General features: G+C 37.5%; 1 protein-coding gene across 4 annotated transcripts in view; it reads left to right on the top strand.

The window, feature by feature from the left end:
* Positions 1-15,881, top strand: part of NCOA1 (nuclear receptor coactivator 1) — a 285,039-nt gene that overhangs the window by 213,946 nt on the left and 55,212 nt on the right. For all 4 annotated transcript variants that reach the window (XM_032216694.1, XM_032216692.1, XM_032216693.1 and 1 more), the window contains one exon: positions 13,914-14,008. In XM_032216694.1, the coding sequence (XP_032072585.1) occupies positions 13,914-14,008 (95 nt within the window). The remainder of the gene's footprint in view (positions 1-13,913; positions 14,009-15,881) is intronic.

The following is a 15,881-nucleotide window of genomic DNA, read 5'->3' as shown; positions in this document are numbered from 1 at the left end:
CTCTGGGTTACAGTTTTTTCATCTGAGTCTCCTTATCTCTTCTTTATTTCCCTCTTTGGATTTATGCTTGCTCATTGCAGGAAACCAGATCATGGCACTAGCAGGAATATTTCTTACTGGTTTTTATTGCTTTTCTCTTTCAGTCACCCAGGTTTATGTTGATGAACAGAAGGTATTGTCTCTACATGAACTACTTTCATTTGGTCACATAAGTTATTTGCCCCCACATTGGTGCTTGCTAAGAGGTTGCTGAGTGTCCTAACTTATGAACTCACAGGCCACCCACCTGAAGCCCACTGATTATATCAGAGGCTTTTCCAGCATGCTGCTGCACTGTACGTCCCCTGTAAATGAGCTGTAAAAAAATTTCTCTGGGTCATGAATTCCAATGAGCTGACAAATTCTTTCACCTCTTTATTTCAATACAGTAGAGCTGGCTTGCTGCTCTCGTCTATAAAACTAGTCTCCTTGTCTCCACCTTTGAATTTGGGTTCTATCATGAATTGGTTTCAGATACAGACTCCATTCATTGCCATAAAATGCTTCTTTGCAACAACACTGGGCACTTTTCTCTGCATGTGTTTATTTTATATAGCCCTTCCTCATCTAAAGCAAGTCAATACAATTTTAATACCTCTGCTGACAGTTTCAATCTAGTTGACAGTTAAATATAGAGCAAGCCAAAGGGGAGACTATAAATGAACAACGTAAATACCTCTCTTTTTTCTTCCTCCCAGGCCTGTGCAGTTTTTGCAGAGTTATGATTAGACTATGCTAGTATATAATCCATTTGTGAGCACAAAATATGGCATTCCAGAGCTATTCCTCCTCAGACACACTTTCTGATCTTTATGAATTTATTGAAAAGAATCAAAGCAGCTGAGCAATGCTTCTGTGTAATTCATTTCAATGCAGCGCTTCCCTATGTGATAGAATATCGTTCTTGTAAATAGGGGGCATTGACGTAATAGTGACTTTATTGCTAAATTATATTTAAACCAGGAGTTTTTCAACTTTCACCTATTATCTTATGCCAGATCTTTCAAGCAAGCCTTTAGCAACCATCTGGGCTGATTCCTGCTTGAGAAATGGTTCAGTACTATCTCCAGGGGATATATAGAAATTCTCTTAATGTATTTTTTGACTGAGAATTTCTCACATGGAGAAGAAGAATGGGGTCATGCTGTTAGCTTTGCCCCTAGTTGGCCCTGTTATTTTTTCTTGAGTTTGGACATAAGAAGAAGCACTCTTGTTTTCTTCTTCCATCTTTGATCTCTGTTACCATGTTTTCTTGTTCTTATTTGTATATGAATTTGCATATGAATGTGTATCATAGCGAACATACGATTAGAGTGGTATTTTTGGGAGATGCAGCAGGCACACTGAATAATGCTTAAACAAATCTTCAAACTGAATAAATTACAAAAATGAGGGAAAGAAGATGACTTATAAGATAAGAAATAGAATAAATACTATAAAACAGTAAAGAACATAATAGCAAGAATCCTACTGGCTCAGGCCAAAAGCTCATCTAATCCTGCAATGAACATCTCAGAATGTCCCTACAGGTATATTTAGAAGACTTGTGTACTTGAAGTAGAAGCCCTCTTCCATTGTTGTTCTGTAACAAATGGTAATTAAGACCTGTCTTTGAATGTGGAAGTGGAGGGATGGAGTTAGCCATCAACATTAGTAGGCTTTCAGAGATTAATCAGAGGAGAGCTCTGCTTCAAATAATATGTTATGGTTACAAATAGAATGAATAAATAAGTGGAAAACTGAAAACAATAGACGTTAATAGAATTCTATACCTTTTTTGCTATAAACTGTATCCCCAAGTTTGTTGGGAATCTTACACTTTCACAATTGGAGAGGCTAAATATCGCATAGTGATTATTTAAATTTTTAAAACTAAAACCATTGGCTTGTAAAAATATAATTTTGAAGTGAAAAATCTTCTTAAGATTCTTAACTACTGTAAGGAAAATTAATATGGAAAAAGGCAGTTGAAACTGAAGCAAGAAAGAGAATCCGAAGAGATAGTCAGAACAGCTAATTGTTACACTAGACAGTACCTCCTGAAGAATTCCTAGTTTATTAGACTAAGCACAACAGTTTTCATTGCCTGTCTCTTTCATTTCAAGTCAAATGAGATAGCCTTTTGTTGGTTTTCTTTTAAATTCCTTGGGCTTAAATAACTTATAGAAAGCTGAACCAACTGCCTTTTTTCTTCTAGAGGGTTGGACAAAGATTAAAAGATTCTTCTATTGTATTCCTAGTGTATGTATATATATGGATATGTGCATACACACACACACACACATGTATATGTAAAAACATGTTGTTTCAATTTTTCTATATCAGATTACACAGAGAAAAGTTATAAGGATTATGGCCAGTAGAGTGAAAATACAATAATTAGAAATGTCATTGATTTAACTTTGGAAACCAGAATTGCATGTTTATATGACTTGAGTGTTCTCTTATCAGAGCCAGAAGCAATAATGAAAGAACAGATAGCATTGAAGTGACTGAGCTTTGAAATAAAACCAGCTACTCTTTGGCTAACACCCACTATGTTAATATGAATGCAGTAGACTGGCCGGATCAAATTTTGATCTTTCAAGTTCATGTCCCTTAGAGGCCTTAAGTTGAAGGGCTAAAATGATCATTATAAAGGGGGGAAACCTAATTTACTCAAGCCATATTATGACACTCTAGTCATATCTGACCAGTCAATGGAGGAAGGATCAAAGGACATGAACATGAAAGCATTTGTCCTTTGACTCTGGCATTTAATGGTAGTGCTGCCTCTCAGTTAGCCTTCTGCGTAATATCTTGTGATTTATTGTTATGTCTCTCAAGATTAGGACAATTGTATGTGTCGTTGAGGGCACAACTGGAAAAGCTTTTTCAGGACTAGGTTTTGATGAAGTGGAGGACTATCCAATTAGAGGAAAATGACATTAAAAAAGTGGGAATTCAGTTAGAACCACATTTCTTTAGCAGTAATATATCAGTAAGCAGTCAGCGCACCCTAGTTTACATTTGGCCAATGCTACTTATTTTTTTCTGTAACCTTTCATATACCCAACCTTTTTAGCTTCATAAGAGACTAGTGCAGTATGAACAGTTGCTTGATTGCCAAACATAATACTTAATAACCTAATATATAAAAGCAACTGTCTCTGGCTATTCTCTTGCAAAATATTGTGCTGAGGATTGTACTTAAGCTCTACAAGTGCTGTTCTGAGATACATACAACACTGGACTCTGAGCTTCCAGTTTAATGAGAAAAGGATAAGAGGGAGAAATGTGAATCCTTTGATCTATCATAGAATCATTAGTCTTTGGTTTTGTCAGTAAAACAGTGTTAGACCCTAAGTGTGATATAGACTCTTGTCGTTATCTCTCCAATTTGATGAATGTGTTGAACTAGATACATTCCCTTCCATCTCATACAGTGTAAATAATCCTACAAATTCAGTTGAGGGTATATTTTATGCCTATTATGGCTTAAGAATATCTGCTCACAATAGGCTTTGCTTATGTAACTGCTCCTAGTTTATGGAATATCTTGATTCAGGGGATTCATTTGATCTCGAGCCTTTATAAAAGTTTCCTTCCACTAGAGGTTGTTCCTACTCCCCAGACATTGGTCCAGAGGGTCCCCTAACTCCCAGGAGTACAAAGTAGAAAGGATAAAAATATGCAAAAATGTGACTAACTCCTTATCCCTGTGAGAACTCAAATCTTTAAGCATATTATGTTTGCAGTATTTTATAGCCAGTATCAAGCAATTCAAGCAATCAATTCAAAATTCATAGAGAAGAGCCAGAGCCTCTGTGACAGAGTACAGATTTTGCCTCTAAGGGTCAACTTTCTTAGCCTCCCTCGTTGATAAGGACTAGAAATAACATGGAGAAAATGCCTCATGCCTCTGCTACCGAACAACATGGGGAACATGCCCTAGCCCCGTCTAATGACCGTTCCTCAAAACAGCTCTAACATTGTATAAAGATCATACAAAGAAATACAACCAGAATATATTTGGCTGGAGAAAAGACAGTGGAATGAGAACAAAAATTACTTCAGAAGTTAAAGATCATAAAATCATTTATTCAAAAATGCTATGATGCTATTTGCTAATGAATGAAGAACAAAGGAGAATTTTCAGTACAAATAGAGATGTAGGCAGTTCTGTTTTTACCTGTTGACCAAATGAATCATCACATAGATTTTATCTCATTTCCTATGGAAGTCCAAGAGCTGCAGGGCATCTCAGAGGCAGATTTGTGGAAGCTCTAATATGTCAAATGGTGACAATGCGATAAAAAGCACAGAATTTCTTCCAAGAGGCCTCGGGCATTTTTTTTTCCTCCTAAAAGGAAAAAAAATTGCCCTCAGGCCTAAGCTGTATGCCATTTGCTGGTACATCAAGCCCGCTTGTGCATTTCAGTCCATGAGCCCTGGCAGTAGAATTGAGTACAATCTCTTAGGATCATAACTGAAAGTCAAGGCTTCTTCAATACATTCTCCTCTTCTCCTAGGATTTGTGAGTAGAATAGGAAGGTTACATCTGTCAGAATATTTTGATGAGATTTGATTTGAAAAGAAGAGGAGAAGCAGCAGCCTGACAGCAAGAGAAAGAAAATAGGTTGAGGGTCCAGAATGCATACCATCCAATATGATGAATTCTTATTCTATTCCCTAGTTCTCATACACAGCAGATGGAGTAATCTACCTGCCTCAAGATTGTATAACTGTGAGGGCGAGGACTCACCTGTTTCTCCGTAGTAGAAAATGCTGATACAGAGACATTAATATGATGCTGATGTATTGCATTATTTGCATTATTTATATCCTTTGTTCAAGTTACAGCAGATTCAAGTGACTTACAAATAAAATAGACACTTTAATAATAAAAGTCTAGCAAACACTATCAAAACATAGCTCATTGGGATTTTTCCTGAAGGCCGTTCGATAGTACAATAATTTCCACAAGGCTACTGATAGCCTCTACCCTACCTCAGCCCACTAGCAAAATGTACACTAAATATACCTGTAAATCCTTCCTCACTGTAGTTATATAATCTCAAAGCAAGTGGCTATTTCACCTATTGTTTATGAGAACTAGAATAAGAACATACCTCAATTTATTTCTTTGGCCACAAAGGATAGTTGTCTTTCTGGCAATTGTTCTTTCCTAGGTGTTATGCTACACTGATTCTTTATTAACTACTAATAGGTATCTCTGTAGTGTCAAGGTCTTGATCATTAAATACATCACAGACTGTTACATTACATTTTAGTTAGCTAAAATTAAAGCTTTGCAATTATGGAGAAGCATTCAGTTGTGTTCTGTTGCCTTTGTAGCTGCTAGGAAGAGTAAAAACAACTGGACTGGACTAGGGCCATTCTACTCAATACAATATAATAGCAGAGTAGGAAGGGACCTTGGAGGTCTTCTAGTCCAACCCCCTGCCTATGCAGGAAAACCTATACCATTTCAGACAAATGGCTAGCCACTTAAAGACGTCCAGTGTTGGGACTTTCACAACCTCTGGAGGCAAGCTGTTCCACTGATTAATTGTTCAGAATTAATTAATTGCTCTGAATGAAGAGATAGGCAGAGCGCTATGGTGGAAGTATGTTGCTATTATAACATATGGAATCTCATGCCTGCAAGGTCTGTTTCAAGTGGTCAGCTGCATTTTATTGTTTTACGTCTCTTAACATTTTCTCTTATCTCTTATTTGTTGATTTAAAACATGCACTTGAAAATTCTATTCATATTTGGCTGCTTCCCAAGATTGTCCATAGTATTAGACGCTTCCAGCTATTGCTTGTTCTGCATTTTTAGGGTTTTTTTCCCTGTTATTGCTCTGCCCTCCCAGAACAGCAGAAAAGCTAATAAACATGTAACTGGACTGTACCACTACAAGCAAGATTTAAGGATTTACAGAACAGAACAGAATAATAGAGTTGGAAGGGACCTTGGAGGTCTTCTAATCCAACCCCCTACCTAGGCAGGAAACCCTACACCACTTCAGACAAATGCCTATCCAACATCTTCTTAAAAACTTCCAGTGTTGGAGTTTTCACAACTTCTGGAGGCAGGTTGTTCCACTGATTAATTGTTCTAACTGTCAGGAAATTTCTTTTTAGTTCTAAGTTGCTTCTCTCCTTGATTAGTTTCCATCCATTGCTTCTTGTCCTGCCCTCAGGTGCTTTGGAGAATAGTTTGACTCCCTCTTCTTTGTAGCAGCCCCTGAGATTTTGGAATACTGATATCATGTCACCTCGAGTCCTTCTTTTCATTAAACTAGACGCACCCAGTTCCTAAAACCGTTCTTCATATGTTTTAGTCTCCAGTCCCCTAATCATCTTTGTTGCTCTTCTCTGCACTCTTTCTAGAGTCTCAACATCTTTTTTACATTGTGGCGACCAAAACTGGATGCAGTATTCCAAGTGTGGCCTTACCAAGGCATTATAAAGTGGTATTAACACTTCACGTGATCTTGATTCTTTCCCTCTGTTAATGCAGCCTAGAATTGTGTTGGCTTTTTTGGCAGCTGCTGCATACTGCTGGCTCATATTTAAATGTTGTCCATTAGGACTCCAAGATCCTCTCACAGTTACTACAGTTACTACTATTGAGCGAGGAATCACATATACTGTACCTGTGCATTTTGTTTTTCTTGCCTAAATGTAGAACCTTAATTTTTTCACCATTGAGTTTCATTTTGTTAGATAGCACCCAGTGTTCAAATCTGTCAAGATCCTTCTGTATCTTAAGCCTATCTCCTTGAGTGTTGGCTATTCCTGCCAGCTTGGTGTCGTCTGCAAATTTATCCCCTCATCCAAGTCATTGATGAAGATATTGAAGAGTACAGGGCCTAAAACAGAACATTGGGGTACCCCACTGCATATTTCCCTTCTACTTTATCAAATGCCTTACTGATGTCCAAGTAAATTATATCGACAGTATTCCTCTGGTTCACTAACTTGTCACTTTGTCAAAGAATGCAATAAGGTTAGTCTAGCATGATCTGTTTTTGACAAACCTATGTTGGCTTTTCGTTATTACTTTGTTTACTTTTAGGTGTTCACTGATTCGTTGCTTAACTATCTTTTCCAGAATCTTCCCTAGTATTGCGGTCAGGCTGATAGGTCTAGTTTCCTGGATCTATTTTTTCCCCTTTTTTGAAGATGGGAACTACATCAGCTCTTTTCCAGTCCTTTGGCAGTTCCCCGGTGCTTCGGGATCTTTGAAAGATATAGTTCAGTGCTTCCAAGATCTCATCTGCCAGTTCCTTCAGAACCTTGGGGTGTAATTTGATAGACCATTCCATTCATGAAAAAAAAACAACCTTTGGAAGAGAACAATTACAGGCTGGTTTTCTCTGTGATGAGTAGCTGAGTATAAAAGTCTATGGAGATTCTTTTGGGTTGGATTCTATAAATAGGTTTATAGAATCTGCTGATTGTGAAAAAGATTTGACAAAATAGTCTGCCCTACCTTAACCCCACTTGACATGAAACTAGATTGTTTTCCCTTGTGCCAGAGTTCCAAACTACTGGGCTCAGCAGATAGAGGTGGACCACTCAATCGTCTGTGCCATGCTGCTGTGTATTTGGTGCCAATATCTGCGGTGAGCCCAATTCAGAAGCTAGCTAGTTATATTCTGAGTATCTAGGACACAGCTGTGCATAACTTTTGCATATGCTACATTAAATGTGTAGATGCAAGTTTATAGCAGCTTTGCAGAAAAGGAAGTGGCTCTTAGTCTCAAAGCATTTTCTAAGTTGTCAATAGACTTTTCTGAGCTCAGTACAGCGGTTATTAGATACAGCATTATTAGCATGCAGCATATTTTACCTGTAAATGGAGATCATAATATTGGTCTACCTTGAATCACCTTGAATGATTGAAGTATTCTATATATGTGCTAAGATTACTCATGCATGCAACACCTAACACCTTCTACAGTTTTGGCACTTGAAGTAAAAAAATGACTCTCCCAAAGTAATTAATAATGAGATTAGATACTATGGAGTCTTAATTTCATATGGACTCTGCAGCACAGTACCTAATAATATTTCTGTCCTTTCCTAAGACTGACATTAGTTGCCAACTTCTCTGCTTAGATTCACATGTAAGTATAATTTTTCCATGACTTGGAATTGGAAGAAAGTATTTGCCAGTTTCTTTTCTGGCGTTTCAGCCCAGCCTAATTAAGCTGTATTTTTTTCTATGAACAGAACAGGGCTTTAAGCCATGAACATATGTACAATAGGGTTATCTTAATCAGTGTTTAAGCTTCTTTTACGAAGCAACTTTAAAAAGATAAGAAACAATGCAAGGACATGGTATTCTCAAGAATGTACAAAGATGTCAAAGGAAGGGGCTTTTTTTTCATAATCTTAATTCATGCAGGAGAGTGTTTGGATTTTTACAACACACAGGGAGGGCAAGAACAGTTCCCTTTCCCATTAGAAAGCTCCTTGAATATCCTGCCTCTCACATATAATTAAATAACAGAAGAACTTTCAGTGGGCCCATGAAAGCATTTTTTAAAATATAATTGCCACATATACTTTGGGGGAAATCTCCCTGGAAATTCTTTTACTCATGTAGAAAACTATTGCTATCGATATCAATTAAAGCTTTTTTCTCTGTGTTTGGGGTGTGTATGATAGTAGTATGTAAAAACTGGATGATTAAACATAACTTTATGAGCTTTAGTTTTTACAGAAAATCATATTCACCCCATGGAACATAACATGGGCCGGGGTGTGTGTGTGTGATAATTGGAACCAAAGGACATTAATTCAAGCACAAGGAACTATGGCTCCTCAGCCAACAGTACCCAGGCTTGGAGAATGGCAATTATTTTGCTCCCTTATAAAGAGAACTTGAGGTTCCTTGTAATTGTTTACTGGTTTTAAGTGAATTGGAGTTGATGACTACTGAGCAAACTGAATAAGAAATAGTGTTTGTCAGAAATGTAAACTAAGTAATAAAGAGTTTTCTAGACTATGTGTGGTTGTATGGAACTGCATCTACATGGAGGGAAGTATGCAGTGGAGTACCCCAAGGCTCTGTTTTAGGCCCAGTACTCTTCAACATCTTCATAAATGATTTGGATGAGGGAATAAATGGGGAACTCATCAAATTTTCAGATGACACCAAGCTGGCAGGAATAGCCAACACTCCAGAAGACAAGCTTAAGATACAGAAGGTTCTTGAAAAACTTGAACATTGGGCACTATCTAAAAAAATGTAATTCAATGGTGAAAAGAGTAAGGTTCTACATTTAGGCAAGAAAAATGAAATGCACAGGTACAGTATAGGTGGTACCTTGCTCAATAGTAACTGTGAGAGGGATCTTGGAGTCCTAGTGGACAACCATTTAAATATCAGCCAGCAGTGTGCAGCTGCCAAAAAAGCCAACACAGTTCTAGGCTACATAAACAGAGGGATGGAATCAAGATCATGTGAAGTGTTAATACCACTTTATAATGCCTTGGTAAGGCCACACTTGGAATACTGCATTCAGTTTTGGTCACCATGATGTAGAAAAGATTACTCTAGAAAGAGTGCAGAGAAGAGCAACAAAGATGATTAGGGGACTGGAGACTAAAACATATGAAGAACAATTGCAGAAACTGGGTATGTCTAGTTTAATGAAAAGAAGGACTAGGGAAGACATGATAGCAGTGTTCCAATATCTCAGGGGTTGCCACAAAGAAGAGGGAATCAAATTATTCTCCAAGGCACCTGAGGGTAGAACAAAAAGCAATGGGTGGAAACTAATCAAGGAGAGAAGCAACTTAGAACTGAGGAGAAATTTTCTGACAGTTAGAACAATTAATCAGTGGAACAGCTTGCCTCCAGAAGTTGTGAATACCCCAACTCTGGAAGTCTTTAAGAAGATGTTGGATAGCCATTTGTCTGAAACGGTATAGGGTTTCCTGCCTAGACAGGGGGTTGGACTAGAAGACCTCCAAGATTCCTTCCAACTCTGCTATTGTATTGTATTGTCTTTCTAGCTGGTTTTTTAAAAGCTTCATTTGCTATGGATCAGTGCAGAAGCAGCACCTTTGCATGACTGCTTGTTCTTTTTCCAGTCGTCTGACACTTAACTTTGTAGACTGCTTTCTTGACTTCCAACCTTTTATTAGTATTATGCCTTTGTTTTACTTAATGAACTGCTTTTCTGGTTTCTGACTTCTTGTTAATTCCTGTCCACTCTATTATGAGAGATAGCACAGATGCTAAATATTTTTGAGACAAGGGAGTTAGATGCAGTTTATGGAGAGAAGGGATAATTGGACACTGAAGGTTTTGTTTTGAATGATTGTTAGATTGAAAGAGTAATCAGATAATTTTTACAAATATTATTTTACAAATATTTTAGGAATTTTAGATTTTTAGAGGCACAATCCTAGTTTTTCATGACAAGATGTAGTCATGTTATATACAATGTTGGCTCACTACTTTTTGGCATATAACAAACTTCTTATTTTCCTGAAAGTTTACTGCTTTGCAAATCTGAGTATAGCTTGATAAACTTGAAAAGTTGAATAAAATGAGACTGAATAGTTGGTTGGTCTATGTGAAATGAAGGAGGTCTTTTAGAAGAGAAGGTTGGGAAATGTTTGCACCTTAATCAGGAGCTCCCCTGAGTTATTATTTACATTATGCTGCAGTTTGAGAAATAGAAACTTGGTTAAATTTTTAGTCCCACGATTAATAAAAGGAACTACTGACAGAATGGAGAGTTCTGTAATTTAAATTTATTGCTAAACTCATATTTTGTTGTTCAGTCACTAAGACGTGTGAGTCTTCCCATGGATCATAGCACAACAGGCCTCTGTATTCTCTGCTGTCTCCCGGAGTTTGCCCAAATTCATGTTCATTGCATCAGTGACACTATCTAACCATCTCATCCTCTGCCATCTCTTTCTCCTTTTGCCTTCAGTTTTTCCCGACATCAGGGTCTTTTTCAACAAGTCCTCTCTACTCATTAGATGGCTAAAGTATTTGAGTTTCATCTACGGTACCCGTCGTTCCAAAGAACAGCCAGAGTTTATTTCCTTTAGGGTTTGACTGTTTTTAACTCCTTGAAGTCCAAGGGACTCTCAAGAGCAGTGGTGGGATTCAATTTTTTTTAGTACCGGTTCTGTGGGCATGGCTTGGTGGGCGTGGTGTGGCTTGGTGAGCGTGGTTTGATAGGCATGGCAGGGAAGGATACTGTAAAAAACCCCATTTCCTCTAGATCAGCTGGGACTCTGGAGGCAGAGAATAGATGGGGGCAGGGCCAGTAGGAGATGGTGTTTACTGGTTCTCCAAACTACTCAAAATTTCTGCTACCGGTTCTCCAGAACTGGTCAGAATCTGCGAAATGCCACCTCTGCTCAAGAGTCTTCTCCAACACCCCATATTGAAAGTATCAATTCGGCACTCAGCCTTCCTTATGGTCCAACTTTCACAGCCATACCTTACTACTGGGAAACAAAACTATAAGCAGGCGGACCACTCTTCTAATCCTATCTTTGTGATTTGAAATAGGTTTTAATAGATAGATTTCTGGCTGCCTCAAAATCTAGCTGTAGAACCTATTTAGTTTGTATAAATCACTTTTAAAAAAATTCAAAATGTCCAGGAGAGAGAGAGAAAAAACTCCAAGCACTTTCCTGGAATTCTCCCTCTTGATGCTGGCCTAATTCCATTCACCTCCAAGTTTCTGCTTGTGCCATCAGTTTCTGCTCCTCTCGTTTTATAGCTGACTCCTGGATTTTGCATCTTGCCCTTTTTAAGCAAAGCAGCAAATGCACAGTTAATACTATTGACACACTTATTCCTTCATTTGCAGCATCCTCTTGGAAGGTTGGATCTATTGAAAATTACTGCCAAGGTTAAGCAACGTTTTGCTGCTCTTTCTTTAAAATTATTTTCTCTTCCCCTTTCTCATTTTGTGGAAGTACATTGGATTTGTTTTCATCCTTTTGTTTATAAAATAACAGCATTACCACAAACCTATTGGAGATATGCATTTAATTTCATGTTTCATCACCACCTTCATCATTTATCCAAAAAGCATTGACTGCTTACAGTCTGAAAAAACAAGTTCCAGTGGGAAGATCTTCCCTGTGGAAATAATACCATCATTTTGATCAGAGTTGAAGGGACTTTAGAGGTCTTCTAATCTGACCCCTGCTTAAGCAGGAGATCCTATACCGTTCCAGACAGGAGGCTGTCCTTAAAAGCCTCCAGTGATGGAGCACCCACAACCTCTGAATGCAAGCCGTTCCACTCGGTCGCTGTCATTGTCAGGAAATTCCTAAGTTGCTTCTCTCATGATTACTTTCCATCCATTGTTTCTTGTTTGACCTTCTGGTGCTTTGGAAAATAGGTTGAACCCCCCCCCCCTTATTTGATATATTTTATTCAAATAAAAGAATATTCTTCCTGGGTCTCCCAGATCTCCAGACTAGAATTTCAAGAGGTACTTCATATTGTGGAATTTCTTGTTGAATTATCAATTCAGTCCCAAAATCTGATGTGAGAAATTATATATTAAATAAAGATTTTGTTTAGAGGATGGAGATATATTGTTTTTTGATGTTTTAATAATTTTGCTTCATAAAATACACTTTGAATGCCCACACTACATTCTTAAATAATTATTAGACATAGTGGAGAAGGTGGTAATGTTTCATTCTACCAGCAGTAGATTGTTTTGAATAAGAGAACTGAAAGTGCAGTGTGAAACTATTTTGCTAAATTTGAAGAAGGATTCCATATCCCAATTAAAGATTCAGAATGGAAAATCACAGCAACAATTCTGAACAGTAATTCAGTGGAATTGGCATGACAACAGAGATGTTCACAGCATGTAACATTATTTTAGACTGTTTTCCTCACTCATGGACAGGTTTTATGCAGGACCCCAACTGCATTTCCAATGTCTATTCCACAGCTTTTACAGCATTCCCTAAAATAAAGCAAAAGTTAAGATAGTTGTGTTTTTATGATCTCAGAATCACAGAATTGGAAGAACATTGAAAACCATCCCCAATCCAGATGGCTTTCTATGTCATAATTACAGATGAAGCTCTGTATTCTTTTCACTTTGCATAATTTCCCCAGATTAGTCTGTGAAAGTTAGTTGATCATGTGCCACTAGAAGAAAGAAGCTACAGCATGTGATTTGCCTGCAGAGAGTTCTTGCTTTTGAGCTAAATTACATACTGCAGAAGAAAGCTATCTTTAGAAGAACATTATCCAACCAGAGACCCCCCTCCAGATGGGTTGGATTATAATTCCCAACAGCCATGCCACATGGCTATTGAATAATGGGAATGTTAATTCAGCACAGCTCAAAAGGCTGGGAATGCTGTACAGGAGATTAGTTTCCATTCCTACTAAATGGTCAATCAGATCCTCAGCATGAGCAAAAATCATTGGAATGAAATAATGCTGGATTCACTTTCATGCAGCTCAACAGTTGGCTCTTTGTAAGAACATCCTCAATCTAACTGTTGTTCCAAGATCTTCCTGGCTCCTGCTTTTCCCTATTTGTGGACCAATTTTTATGAGTTTCCTAATTACTGACCCTGCTTCAGTCATTCAAAGAAAAGGGATCTTCCGTTTCTCTTTTTAAACAAGGACTGTCTCTGACTTTAAATGAATGCCCTTGTTTTCCCCTCCTTCCTAGACAGTGACCCCCTGGTTTCTTTTCCTCTTTTTTTCTTGGCATATTTCTAGTCTCTGACCTTATTGGCAAACATGATTTAAACATTTGTTATGCTTTCTCTACAGACTTTTTCTGGAACGGCTAAGTTGTACTCAAAAATGAAAGTAAATTCTCTTTGTCTCAAAAGTGTATTTTTTTACATTGTAGAAAAAACAGCTGATGATGATGTCCAGAAGTCTGATATCTCATCCAGCAGCCAAGGAGTGATTGAAAAGGAATCCCTCGGGCCTCTTCTTCTTGAGGTATGTGCTTAAGAAAACAGCTGCTCCACGTAGTATTTCTAATGCAACTTTTTTTTTCAATAGTGTTTTCTTTTAAATTTTGCTAGAAAATAGAAAGTAGGTATTTGCATAAGAAATTGTGGAACTTCCGTGTTGGGACTAATTATTAATTATACTAAAAGAAAGATGTTGGGGAAATAGATTATAGGTAGTCCTCAACTTGCAATCATTCATTTCATGGCTGTTACAACAGCACTGAAAAAAGTGACATATGACCATTTTTTACCCTTATGACCATTGAGCATTCACTTAACCCTATGGTCACAAACGGATTTTTGATCCACATTCATTATGTGCCTATTATCACCTTAAAGTATTTCTTTATTCACTTTTCTGTTTCACATAGCACTGCATGACTGTAGCACCCAGTTCCCATTGCAACCAATTATGTTTCTTCTGATTAGCAATATTTGTAAAGCTGCCATGCTATCCACGACTCCTTGTAGGAACTCTGTAACCACTTCTCCAGTTCTGGAACCAATCATCAGACTCTGTCTGCTGCCAACCCATTCTAGCTGGTCAGCCAATCTTTCCTGGGGATTTCTGCCTGTCTCCAAAGCTACCACTACTAACATTCCTGTGCAAAATGTTGAGAGAAAAACATCCTGAGAGAAAAAGCCATGAAGACTCATAAGATTCTACTTTCTTTTCCTAGAGTTGGTTTTTTTTTTGTCCCACATTTAGTGCCTCTCTTAATCTTGTGTCTTTCACTCATGCTCCCAAACATTTTTCATAAACAATAAAATTAATCATGGTTTTTAAATCTCATTTACATATAAGGAAAATATTTGGCTTTAAAACAAGGGAGCTCTTTGAAAGCAGATTGTCTCCTGTCACCGTTCTCAATTATTCTTGATCTCTTCTAAATATCCTAATCATTTTTTTCTATATTCCAGGTCTCATTTTCCTCATCCATTCATGTCCCTTGGTTGAATCATCTTTTTTCCCGTGTTGTGTTCATTCAGAACATTGCATTGTTGTTGTTTTTTTAAAAAAAAACATGTGTCTGCTTCTTTCATATTCCCCATTTCCTGGGGCATAATATTTAACTATTGCTAACCTAGGAATTCCTGCTTTCATATATACTGACAGTACCCCAGATGATATTAGTGCATATTTTCTGATATTCTTTTCACCCCTTTTATTCATAAATAAAGCTATCTTCTGTGCCTGTATTCATTAACCCTGCCTCACAAAATCAAGCCGCATTCGCTCTGAATAGATATATTTCTTCCATTGTTTCCTATTTTTTCAGACACACAACATCTATTTTTCTTTATTTACTTTCATTCTGTCATATGCTTCACAATTTATTATTTTGCTATTTCAGGTTTCAAAATTTGTTTGACATTTGCCATGTTGTTTGAATTGGGTAGTATTAATTAATTAATTAATTAATTAATAATAGGTCATTACTAGAATGACTAATTGACCTCTGCTGCCCATCATAGCTTTGTTCATTTTGCACTTTTTAACAATATCAAGAATGTGTAGGCTAAATTTGCAGTCACAGTTATACCAATGCTATATTTCCTGGTAAAGTTAATACTACATTCTGTCCACTCACCACCTTCTAGGATAGGAATGTCAAACTCATGTCATCATGATATTGTTACGTGACATATCATGACTTTCCCCCCCTTTGCTAAAACAGGGGTGGGTGTGGCTAGTGCATGACACCCCCAGTTTGTGGGTTGTGAGTTTGACACCCCCATTCTAGGAAGTGCATGCAATGTACCAACAAACCCACAGACTAATACATTTTTGGGGGGGAGGGGGATTCATATTAAAGAAGGGGAATCATTTCTTGAAAGAACTAAGAGATTCTTCATTT

This window comes from Thamnophis elegans, chromosome 4 (assembly GCF_009769535.1).
Source record: "Thamnophis elegans isolate rThaEle1 chromosome 4, rThaEle1.pri, whole genome shotgun sequence".
Taxonomy (NCBI): Eukaryota; Metazoa; Chordata; class Lepidosauria; order Squamata; family Colubridae; genus Thamnophis; species Thamnophis elegans.
The sequence above is the reverse complement of the archived record's forward strand: the minus strand, read 5'-3'. Positions and strand labels throughout refer to the sequence as shown.